The sequence below is a fragment of the Phoenix dactylifera genome, unplaced genomic scaffold (genome assembly GCF_009389715.1).
Source record: "Phoenix dactylifera cultivar Barhee BC4 unplaced genomic scaffold, palm_55x_up_171113_PBpolish2nd_filt_p 000097F, whole genome shotgun sequence".
NCBI lineage: Eukaryota > Viridiplantae > Streptophyta > Magnoliopsida > Arecales > Arecaceae > Phoenix > Phoenix dactylifera.
This window is the reverse complement of record NW_024067681.1, coordinates 1,466,451-1,479,650: the sequence shown is the minus strand read 5'-3', so window position 1 is coordinate 1,479,650 and position 13,200 is coordinate 1,466,451. Positions and strand designations below refer to the sequence as shown.

The window sequence follows — 13,200 nt, the reverse complement described above, 5'->3', positions numbered from 1 at the left end:
CAACTAAAAAAATATATACCAGAGCAAAGCAGTCACCCACTATGAATGTTATAGAGCTTACCGATCAGCTTTATCAGCAGCATTTTGGAGTGCTTGGATATATTTTTTGTAGTACTGTTGATAGAAGCTCTGCATTTCTCGTGCATCACTCTTTTTAACCCTTCCCATTCGTGTGGGATCATTCTCCTAAACAAATCACATTATGGTTACAAATAAACATAATCACCCAGATGTTTAAAGTCCTTATATATCTCCAGTATTTTGATACATAAAATTTTCTATTCTTTAACAAGAAAATAGCACAATATGCTTTGTAATAAAAATATATGATCAAGACAGGACAAATTATGCAATAGAAATAAGTAATATGCCAACTATACAAAACATTGAACTGGAATCACATGTATTACCCAGTAAATGACATCAGTGGTTCAACATTAATAATACCAGATAGATTGAGAGATATATTGGCCAATACAGTAAAGATCACTCTTTTGTTTCTTCGATTATCATAAATCAAACAAGGTCGATCTGCCATCTTTTTTTTGCTTAAACACAAATTACATCATTCATGTGAATCACTCAATACAAATCAAGTAACGTGCCATCCATACAACACAGAAAACTGAAATCACAAGTATTACCCAAAATACAACATCAGGGATTCTCCAAAATTGATAATACCAGATAGATTAGGAGGCATATTATTAATGTAAGAAATGGCATTTCTTAGGCAGTATAACTTTAGTGCCCATAATTTGTCAACACTGAACAATATGAAAAGATAGATTCGTACCATGCATCCTTTACCATCAAATATCCACATTTCCATCACCTTCAATACTTTGACCAACAATACTTGATGTGGTCTAAATCTAATATGCCCATCACGGGTCGACACATGGTGAGCATTTTGAAAAGATTTAAATTTGAAAAATATGAATCCTTGGTGGGGTCCAAACAATGAAGAGATTACAGAAGATTTGAATCATGATAGGGAAGTTACAACAATCTCTTGATTTTTGCCTCCAAATCATAAAGGATCAACACTCCCTCCTTTATATAAGGCCAAGAGACTCCAAAAGGGGGAGGAGAGAGAGGAACGACTAGAGGCTCCTAAGGAGAGGCTTTCAAGCTCGCATGGCAAGAGGCTCCCACGGAGGGGCTTTCAAGCTCTCATAGCTAACTCTGTGCCCGACTCCTCTTCCACGGCTGTCCCCGCATGCTATCTTCTCTCCAGACGGGATGCATGTCTTTGGAGACTGGGGTGAATATCCTTGGAGGCTGCCCTTCTATGCCAACCAAGATTGAAGCACCGTGCATACAGGACCCACGTCCTTAAATATTAGGATGCGAGCCATTGGAGATTGGGATGCGCGACCGCCAACAAGAGCCATGCCGAGCTCCCATTCCGCGCATCCTTGGAGACGTGATGCAAATACCTAAAGATCGAGATGCGCATGCACCGGCCAGAGGTATGCCGAGCTCCTAGGCCACACTTACATGCCAAGCACTCTAGGCCGAGTACTCCAATCTAGGCACTCAAAGTCTAACAATCCAGGGAGATCACTATATTCTGATGCTTTTCGTTATATTTTCTCTTGCTATTTCATGCTACTATTCCAAAGCACTACCTGCCTTAAACATCGGAGGAAGTCCGACTGGAGCCACCCCAGTGTGCCTTTATCTTCTCTTTGTGTGCAGATCCGCAACTCTCCACTGCAGTTGGCGCTCCGTCTTCCACCACCGTGAACCGAGCAAGTTGATCTGCACCCTCCATGCCTCCAAATCATTAGAACTTGGTTGGGAAGGATTTGGGAATCAATAGATTAGCACTAAAAAAAGGGCTTGAACCTTCGAACTTGTAGGAAATGAGAGCACATCCCACTTTCTTTCTTTGCCAGATCCGAGTGCCTTCGGCAACGATCTTGCCAGTCAGATGTGCCCCACTACGACCACCGTCGAAGACACTGTCAACCGTAACAGATTAGGCGAGCCATTTAATAACCCCGCGGAGGAAATACTACCGTTTGTCGGACGAGTTATTCAACAGTCCCAATTTGCAAGCCTTCGCGGCTACAAAGTTTCCGAGGAAGCCTCCACGAGGGCCTATACCTCTATTTTACTCACCCACGAGCCAAAGACTTAGCGAGATAACCGATCTTTTTCAAATCGGGACGGCCTAAGTGTAGATACTGACCCTTGAGCCGAAGAGTTGGCAAGCTAACCAACCTCCCTAGGTTAAGACAACTCAAGTGGAGATACCGGCCCTCGAGTCGAAATTTTGGCGAGCTAATCAACCTCCCCAGTTTAGGATGGCCCAACTGGAATTACCGGCTCTCGAGCCAAAGATTTGACAAGCTAACCGATCTCTCTAGATCGAGACGACCCAAGTGGAGATACCAACTACCGAGCCAAAGACTTAGCGAGCTAATCGACCTCCCCAGGTCGAGATGGCCCAAGTTGAGATACCAACCCTCAAGCTAAAAACTTGGCATACTAACCGACCTCTTCAAATCAGGATAGGGCCAGAACTAGGTAGTTTAGGCTCATATCAAGCTGTACAACCCCGAATCGAGCTGAACCGCCCGGTTTAGCTCAGTTCAAGGTGGTTTGGTCCCCTCACCCCGTTAAATGACTAAGAGAGAGGTAGAGAAGACCTCCCATGTGTCCTCTACCTTACCTCTGCTATGTTTTTTCAACCCCAACAAAAAAACATCGAAGGGTTGATTTCACGGATTTCAGCTTAGATCCAACCCTAGAATAGGTAAAGGGCCTTCCACTCTTTCCTATCTTCTCTTTTCTTTTTTCATGCTAAAAATTAGCATAAGAGAAGATTATGCCAAAATTTTTGATTTTGGCATGATTTTATTTTGGCATGATCTCATGATATGTTATATCTATCAATGATGTACACAAGCAGCCAAAATCATAACTTTTCATTAAGATTACAAATTTTTAGATTAAAGCTATCATTTTTGGAATAAAAATAATAATAAATAAAATAATGATCAAAAAATTTCTGTAAAATACTATCATGTTTGAGGTATGCATCCTACTTTCTATCTAAATTTGGTAGCAGTATATTTAAATTTGCGTGTGATCATGCGTGCAGAGGCCTAGATTCAAATTTAAATAAAATTTAAAAATATGTGATTATCTGTACATACCCATGGCCTAAGAAAAATATACATAGCATCCCTGATAGGGTGCTATACTGATCCCAAAAAAAATTAATTTTTTGGATATTTTATACTCAAAAAATATATTTTAAATAAAAATTATTCATAAATATCTAAATTATATAAAAATAGAACAAAATAGTATTATATATGGATAATTCAGAAGTATTTTCTAAGGTGAAAATTTTTTAAATAATTAATTAAATGATGATCAATTGAGATAGAAATATATGTAGCATCCTTGATAGAGTTCTACACTAATTTGAATTAAAACTAATTTTCTAGATATTTTATAATTAAATATCAATTTATGATATAAAAATTAATTAAAAATATTCAATTAACTATAAAATTTATTTAAAAATGTATTATTTATGGCAAGGTATGCCAAAGCGGGCCAAACCGCCCGGTTCATCCCATACTGAACTGAACCGGTGGGGAACGGGTTTGGGCCTCCACCTCTTTAAAAGGCTTAAATCTTGATCTATTGAATTGAGTAAACCACCTGGTTCGCTCCATACCGAATCGGTAGCCTATTGGAACAGGTCCCGATACCGATTCGACTAACCTTGATTCATAGATACTGTAGAAGTATTTTCTAAACTAATTTGGTATTTTACTATGATGTAATTTTACTAATTTGAAATAATTACTTAATTTCAATTGATTAAAATGCATGATGTATTTGTTAAACTTGAAAGAATAGATTTAGGAAGAATGGAACCATAGCATGAAATTTGTTGAGATCATGGGATCATGCTTTCAACCGGCACCATTAGAGGTGCAAGTTGTGACACGGAGTACAAGGGAGGAGTGACAAGGTTGAAGCCAATGTTGGCTAAACCAACTCGAACCGGGCGGTTTCGCCCGTTTCGAACTGTACAGTGGCTCACCGGTACAGTTTCGGCTTTGAAAACGAGACACGTTCCTGAAGCCGGAGAAGAAGGAAAGAGAGCGAACGGGGTAGGGAGAGGGAGAAGAAGAGGACGCCGGCGGAGGCCGTGAGGAGGCCGACGTCGGAGAAGAAAGGCCGCTTAAGGCCCCATTTGGGGGATCTTTTGGAGGACTAAAAAGCACTTTTTGGCTTTTCAAAAGTACTTTTAGATGAAAAAGGGATGTTTGGTAAAAATTTTGAAAAGCTATTTTAACTTTTACAGAAAGCTAAAAACAGCTTTTTGGAAGAAGCTCAATGGAGCTTTTCAAAAAAGCACTTTTAGGCCCGGTCGAAAAGCTCTTTTTTTACCAAAATATCCTGATAAAATATAAAAATTACACAAAATATTTCTTTAATAATTGTTTAACCAATTTTATCACCTAGCTAGAAAATTTGTTATATTATGAAATATTAATTTACGCTAATAATTATAATATTTTATATCTTTATTATTGTACTATACTATAAATATAATATTCTATTGCATTATATCATAATATATTGATATGTTACGTTAAATAATTTAATATTATATTAAATTATTATGCTATAGTATACAAATATTATATTACTATATTATAATAATATTTTATTACATTTCAGTAATATTATACTATATCATGTATTTTTGTATTAATACATATTATATTTTATTATACTCTGTTGTATAATACTATGCAATTTCTTTTATGGTCATTTTGTCGTACCAAAAGTACTTTCTCAGTTTGTTTACCAAACACATATTAAAGTGGCACAGCACTTTAGAAATGTAGTTACCAAACAGCAAACAGCTTTTTATAAAAGCTCTACTTCCAAAAGCACTACTGCCAACAGCTCTCCCAAATGGGGCCTGAGCAGCCGACCCCTATTTCGAACCGCTGGCCTCCGTCGGGCTCTGTCGGGCTTCGTCGGCCCTTCGCCGGCATTCCACCCTCCCCCGCTCTCTCTTTTCCTCTCTTGTTTTCCCTCTCCTCCATCTATTCCACTGTGTCGGTACAGGCCCAGCGCGGCAAAATGCGGGCCCATACCAAGCCATTCCACCGAAGAACCGATACGAAGTCTGGTACCAGTTTCTTCGACCTTGGTTGAAGCAGCATGTGGCTAGTGGTTACCCCAAATTTCTAATACTGGAAATACCCTTAGAAAGTCCACCAGTAATAAAAAGGCACTTTACTAATTTCAAGATGGCCAAACAAAATTATGGTAAGAAAAGGATAGAGGTCAGACCAAGGTCGGAGGAACCGATACCGGGCAACAAACAGATTTTCCGACGGCACGAGCCAATACAGCTCGTGCCAAGCCTGTACCGACGAGTGAGGGCACGGTACCATAGGAGAGAGGAAAAGAGAGAGAAGGAAAGAGGGAGGAAAGCGGACACCGATGGAGGGCCGACGGAGACCACGAGCCATGGCCTCCGCCAGCCCTCCCGACCCTCTGCTCGCTCTCTCTTTCCTTCTCCTCTTGCTCCGACAACGGATCTCGTTTTCGTTGTCAAAACCATACCGGTGAGCCACCGGTACGGCTTGGATCGGCCGAAACCGCCCGATTTGGTACGATTCCGCCGACCTTGGGTTAAACACCGAGAAGAAAAGCCACCATACCCTTTGAGGGATCTAAAAACCTATGAAACATCCATTCCGAATGATGAGGCATAGATTTTTGGTTGCCATCTAGAAGAGCCTGAATGATCAGCGGCAAAGAGAGCAACTTGCTAGGCATACAACTCAGTTTGGGCTCTCATAATATGAGTCAAGCTCTAGTTCTGGATCTGCTAGGGTAGATCTAGGCTATAGAAGGACATCTTCAGTCAAAAAGGGCAGTAAAAAGACGAAGAAGTCCAAGGAGATACCCGCACAGGCTATTCATGATGTATATCTACATGCCTTTCCCAACAGAGATTCCAAGCAACAAAAATTTGACACCATGCAAGTGAATGATAAGAAAAGGATACAGAGAGCTATTATATCTTGGTTCCACTTTAGCCACATCTCTGCAAATACAACAGACAACACATACAATCAATATACTATCACCATTATCCAAAGAGCAGATCAGTATGTAGATACTCCTGGATAGAAAAACATGTATAGTAAGCTAGTAAATAATGAGTCAGAGAAGTAAATAGCCTCCTATTAGAGCAAGTGGTATATTCACGAATTGACTCTGATATGTGATCATTGGACGGATCCCAACAAACGAAGCATCATCAATTTCCTAATTTATTGTGACATAAAGATCTCTTTCCACAAGTTAGTCGATGTTTTGGATCAAGTGCACAACAGTCACTACATCCTCAGTTTGGTGGAGGTTATAGACCAGGTAGGGGAGCTAAATGTCATGCAGGTGGTCACTGATAATGGGCTATAGTATGACCGTTGAGAAGATTTCGATAGACAGGCAGCCACACATTTTCTAGACACCATGTGCTACACACTATCTCAATCTCATGTTGATGGACCTCGGGAAGATTTATGGGGTGAAGCATGTTGTCAGGACAATCCATTCCATTACTAGACTTACATATAGCCACACATGGATGCTATCTCTGATAAGCATCCAGGTGCAGGATCATCACTTTGTCAGCTCATATAAACAATTGACAATGTCAATTTGATATCATATAATGTCTTTTTCACAAACAAAAATATTTAGAGAGGGCTCCCGCAACTTTAACGACAAGCCAACTCTGGCAAGCAAAGGAAATATGAATCTAGGTATTTTCAGACACCAACTGTAACTGCTCCTCTAATGTTTTATAATCAGTAGTGTCGAATATGCAATTCTCTTGAATACATTTGCAGTCATATGGTGATTCCACTCCAGACAGTCATTCCGAAACCTTAGGAGGCTAGTGATCTAGATTGTCTAGCAAACGGTCTCCTCCAGTGGGTATGAGTGAAACTGATCTACTTTCATCCTTATCCACAGCAAACAGAGAAATCACTGCATGTCAATGCACATGAATAATATTATATATGTTCTGCACCTCATATTAAAATGCAATGAAAAGAAAGTAAAGTTAAAGTACAATGATCCTCATCATAGTGCCTTGCATGTGATGAGGAGGATTCGATAATTGGTTGGCTTAAGGACTAGCAGCAGCAGCCAAAGCTAGATGAGCCAAGATCGCCTCTTCGATTGGCTAAATTCGTAGCAAGAGAGGCTAGGGTAGATGCAGAATAGTAGGCAAAACAACACATACCATGTTCACATCCATCCGAGCAGCCACAAACGTGGCGAGGGGTGGGAGGGCGATCGTTGCAGAGCTCCAAGTCCAAGACATTCTCCTATATCATCCCTCAATAGTGGAGAAAAGCTGAGAAGAGGCCATCACAGTAACCGATCTACTCAGGGTAGTGGGCATATTCAATCCACCCAACAAAGCTAGGCAGAGAGAAGTGTCAAAGGAAAGAAAATTGTTCCTCGAGTTAGTAAGAAAGGGAAAGGAAAGAGAGCTGCAATTTCATTAGCGAGAGACAAGGAGAAGTTTGTTTACTTAGATTCGGAGGCCAATGGGCCCTCAAATAACCGGTCTCCTATATCATCCCTTGATACCAACAATGATGACAGGTCAAGCGACAATGCATCTAGTGGCTAGAGAGGTAGTAGGGGACATGGAACAATAGTATGACCTACAGACCTAGTATCTTCGATTCACTAGTGAGCCCTAATTTACTCATGCCACATATGATAAGGACCACAGTGCATGACTTGGTAATGCCCGCAAAGACGGGTCCCTCAAGGTCGTTCGGGACATGACACTATTGCAACAGATAATCTCACATGTAGAATAGGGTCCCTAGATGTATGCGGATCCAGGTCGTACACTAAATCTTATTCAACACAATCAGGTTATGACCCGTATAAATATACTTCATCTAAGGTATCGTATTCAAGTAGGCACTATCCTCCACAGCCTTAGGTAACTTATAGGTTGGATTTCAATATCGCAATCTTCAGATGCCAACCCCATATCAAATAGATGTGCACATTATGGGAGGATGCAGGAATATAGGGCAATCCTCTTGAAATCTTAGAGTAGTAATTCAGGCTCGGACTATGATCGTGATCCCAACGTCTACAAAAGACATTGATACTCCATAAAATTCTAGATCTCGGTACGCATTTTGTACTTTAAATACATTAAGAATTCTTTGAGTGTATACCCTCCTAAATAAGCGAAATTGCATAAATACACTCGTAAAGTTGCTACTCATATGTATACCCTCGTAAAACACTTGTTTTGCATGAATACCCTTCTTTTCTTCTTTTTTTGCATATATACCCATGCCATCTAACATCATTAAAAAAAATGAGCATTTAAAACTGAAATGACTGAAATACCCCTAATTAGTAGATGCACAAAAAAAAAATAAGAGTATACATGCAAATAGCAGCATTGCGAGGATATTCACACAATGTCATAAATTTTGAAAGGTACACACTCAAAAAATCTATTAAAAAATGATCAAATCTAAGTTGAGACTTGCCAAGTTTTTCATGACTTGGTTGACTCGACAAGTCAAAAAAAAGAGAGGCAAAGCCATATTGTTAATTTTTCTTTGTTTAAGATCTTAACTCAATCAAGTTAAAATATCAAATGACCATTTTGATAATGCTATTCTTCCATTTGATTTTGATGTAATTATTATTATTGAGTCTATGACATCTATATATATTTAATTATCTTTAGAAGATTAAAGCATATTGAATTTAAATTAATTATAGATATTTCAATTAGTGAAATATCTTTTAGTAATTTATAAATGGTGAGTTGTTCATTTATTGAGGCAAGAATTTCACAAAGGCAGGTCGTTCTTGGGCAGATCCCGCTCCTAAACATAAGGGATTATGCAGCATGATAATCCTAATCTTTTTTTGTCATGTGCCTTAATTAAGAGTGACTAAATTATCTTCACTAGAATTGACTTATATAATTTGAGCATGCACTCCAAAGCATGTTAGATTAATTGTTTAATTCGAAAATGGATGTGGATTTGGCCCATGTATTCCTAGTTCAAATTAAAGTAAACAAGTCACATGATCAATCTAACAAGCTTTGAGGCTCATGCTCAAATGGTAGAAGTAAATTATAGTGAACATAATTTAGTCACACTTAATTGAGGAAGATGACCAAATAAGATCAATATTATCATGTTGCATGATCCTATGTTGACATCAATTCTTATGGAATAAATTCTGATGTCTTTGTGAAATCTTGCCTCAACAAATGCATAATAACTCAAAATATATAAATCACTAAAAAGTATTTTATAGATTGAAACATCTATAATTAATCTAAATTTAATAAACTTTGATCTTCTAAAAATAATGAATAATATATAGATGTTATAAACTCAACAATGATAATTACATCAAAATCAAATGGGAGAATAGCATTATCAAAATAGTCATCCAATATTCTAACTTAACCGAGTTAAGATCTTAAACAAAGAAAATTTAACAATGTGACTTGGCTATTTTTCTTTTTATGACTTGTCGATTCAATCAAGTCATAAAAAACTTAGCAAGTCTCAAATGAGTTTTGATTTTCTTTTAAATAGATTGTTTGAGTATATCCTCCTAAATATGCGAAATTGTATGAATACCCTTACAAAGTTGCTATTTATATGCATACCCTTATAAAAGAAAAAAAGCTTGCCATAGCAGCTCAAACCTCCGATCGGTTCTTTTTTGCACATCTACCCACTAAGGGTATTTAAGTCATTTAATTTTAAACCGCTCATTTTTTAATGATAGTAGATGGCATGGATACCTATGCAAAAAAAAGAAAAAGAAGGTATTAATGCAAAATAAGTGTTTTATGTAGGCAATACATGCAAATAGCAACTTTGCAAGAATATTTGTGCAATTTCACATATTTAGGAGGGTCTACATGCAAAAAAAAACCATACAATAAATCGATTCCATTTGTTATACGGTATGTAAATTCACTTATAAATAGTTTAATTGTACTTTATTTCCACTTTATGACCAAAAACGATATCAAAACAACATCAAAATTATAAATTAAATGACCATAGTCATCAAAATAATAAATGAAAAGAAAACGATTGAAAAATTAAAAATTAAAAAAAAAAAAGATAATGGTATATCAATCAGATGACTGATAAGCCACCCTATACTGTGTGGCGGTGTGGTAGTGAACCGATATCGTACTATGCTAGTGGCCAACTGATACGAGAGAAACATTTTGATCCAAGCAAAATGGTAGCCAAATTGATGTAAAACTGCCAAAGTTCTAGCAGCTTCAGCTACTATCAGCTAAAAGTAACAAGTTTTGCTCAAACTTCAGAAAAAATTGATTGAAACCAACCACCAATATTGATTTTAGTGAATGATTATGCATAACATTTTCGATGCTATCTTCTTTGTTTTCCCAATATTATATATAACTTAATAGCATGGTTTCAAATCCATGTCGGACATCTTGCAGGTTGCCAGGATGGATATATCCGGAGTGTCGAGATGAGCCCATCCCACCATCATCCCAACATCCCAATTGATGTGTCCTAGGATATCACCCATCCCATGTATTGGGAGAGGTTGGGATGGCAATTCATCATGTTTCCTATAAAAACCAGGACAACCCCATCCCACAGATTTAAAACCTTAATGGTATCAGAGTCATTTGTTCATTTTAAGTCAAGAAAACAAGGGAAGTTATTTAAGAGTGATAAACTAGCCTATGGAAAAAAGCATTTTATTAAGATTAAACTTAAACATTATGATCTCTGGAAAAACAAGGGAATTGGTTTGTTTTAATAAAATCAAGAAAAAAGAAAGCCTTTTCTTTCTAGATCAAAAAGAAATTCTGGAGATTTCAAGAGACTCCTGAGATGGAGGAGAAAGGGGGCTTATGGAGTCGGTCAACTTGATTGAGTTGCAGATTTGAAAAATCTGAGCTCTGATCTTAGGTATTTTTACTATCTGATCTTAGGTATTGCCATGTGTTAGATTGTCATCAGTGATAGCTGATATGGTTTAAATGATAAGAAACATGTATCTTTAATATCCTATATATATACATATATATTTACAGATACACACTGATAGTTTTGACTCCAAATAACAAAGTTGCATGCAGAAGGAACCCAAACAGTACAACATACTCCGACGTGACCTCAAATATATATTCTTGGCTTAGTCTATTTTCTATCTTTTGATTTTTCTAATCTTTCTTTGGTTGTACTTCTCTACTGAAGCTTCTAGAAGTAGAACCAAAACTAATAATATCAAAACCAAAATCAAGTTTTCAAACCTTGTCACTCCTTCCAATTGTAATTAATTGGAACACAAATACTTCTTAAAGATATTTTTAACATAATTTGTAAACAAGAAGGACTACATGTGCATGACTGAATTACATTAACAAAAGAAGATGCTATCTGTGACAAGAAAAAAAAAAGCATTTGTAGTTAGGCACAAATACGGAAAGTAGCTTTCCACTTTATCAACTTTCTTCCAACAATGCTAGCAGATTTTAACTTATGTGGAAAAGTTAATTGCAAAGAAGAAAGAAAATTTGATACATACTATGTTTGTTAGCAAAAGACAATTACTTTGTATTCACACAAAAGGGATCATCATTATTATACAAAACTATATCTGCCAAAAAGTTTACTAATATATTTAGAAAAGAACAAGATTTATTGTAATTTACATGTCTACAAAAAGATAATCAACATTTGTTGTCTCGGTACCGAACCTTATATCGGTACCATGATGCTATAGCATCGGTACGTATGGTACAGAGATCAGTTCAGCATACCAAGACTTGGTACGCCCCCCGTACCGAGTCTTGGTCCAATACTAATACGGTATGCTATGCCCAATACGTGGTGGTATGCACCGAAACAACGAACCTTGCTCCTAACAATATTGCCGATAATCTAGACTTAAGTTAAGTAAGAATTGATTAAAAAAGTACCCTTTCTAGCCGTTGTAGAAGTGCAGTCTTAAATTGACGAACACCACGCCCACTTGATGTTGGATCCAATCTATGTGCCTTTTCAAATGCATAGAATCGACCTATCCCATAAGAATATATAAACACAGTAAGGAACAAGAATTACAAATTTGCATAAAGCACCATGGAGAATAACACTAATCTACCAACAATAACAAATTGGCGAGAAATTCAACATATATGACAACATAGCACAATAGAAGTAACCAAAATTTAAAATAAAGAATAAGCGGATGCATGGTCTGCCGTACCGGTCCGTACCGGCCGGTACAAGCCGGTACGTACCGGTCCGGCCTGGGACCGGTACCGGATCAGCGTAAAATCCGGTACCGGTAATTTATTGTTGAAGGACCGGTACGCCACCGGTACGGACCGGTACGGGACCGGTTCGGACCGGTACGGGACCGGTTCGGACCGGTACGCCACCGGTACGCTACCGGTTCGGACCGGTTCGGACCGGTACGCCACCGGTACGCTACCGGTTCGGACCGGTACGCCACCGGTACGCCACCGGTACGCTACCGGTTCGGACCGGTACGCCACCGGTACGGACCGGTACGGACCGGTACGGGACCGGTTTCGTACCGGTCCGGGCCGCCACCGGTACGCCGACCGGTACCGGTACGGCGGACCTTGAGCGGATGCATGAACCAATACAAGACTAATTGAATCTGCCGGTGCACCTATAGCCTCAAAGAGTTAATGAATCCAGGCCATTTAACTTAACTTTCCATAGCTGAAGACTTTAATCTCAATTTTACAGGCTATATATTTGACGCACTGACTTAGTAAATAATACAACAATATTTAACTATTATGGAGAAAAATTAATACAATATTAAGCAATGGCCAAAAAAATGGTAATATGGCTTTTAACAGCAAGGTTAAATATGTCGTACATGTATAATCTTTGAAGTTTACCAATGAAAAGGAACCCTTTATCATGAGCTTTTTATGTTTCCTATACCAAGGAAAGTGGAAGAACTCCACATACAACTTTTCACTGTGAAAAAGAAACAAGGTCCTATTCATATAAGAAGCACTATGAAATTATAAAAAATACACACTGAAATATCCTTCCACAAAAATTCGAA

General features: G+C 38.1%; 1 protein-coding gene across 1 annotated transcript in view; it reads right to left on the bottom strand.

The window, feature by feature from the left end:
- LOC103710535 (callose synthase 3-like) overlaps positions 1-13,200 on the bottom strand; it is a 115,872-nt gene that overhangs the window by 89,784 nt on the left and 12,888 nt on the right. The window contains 2 exon segments of the mRNA XM_039116517.1: positions 62-186; positions 12,068-12,168. Of these exon segments, the coding sequence (XP_038972445.1) occupies positions 62-186; positions 12,068-12,168 (226 nt within the window).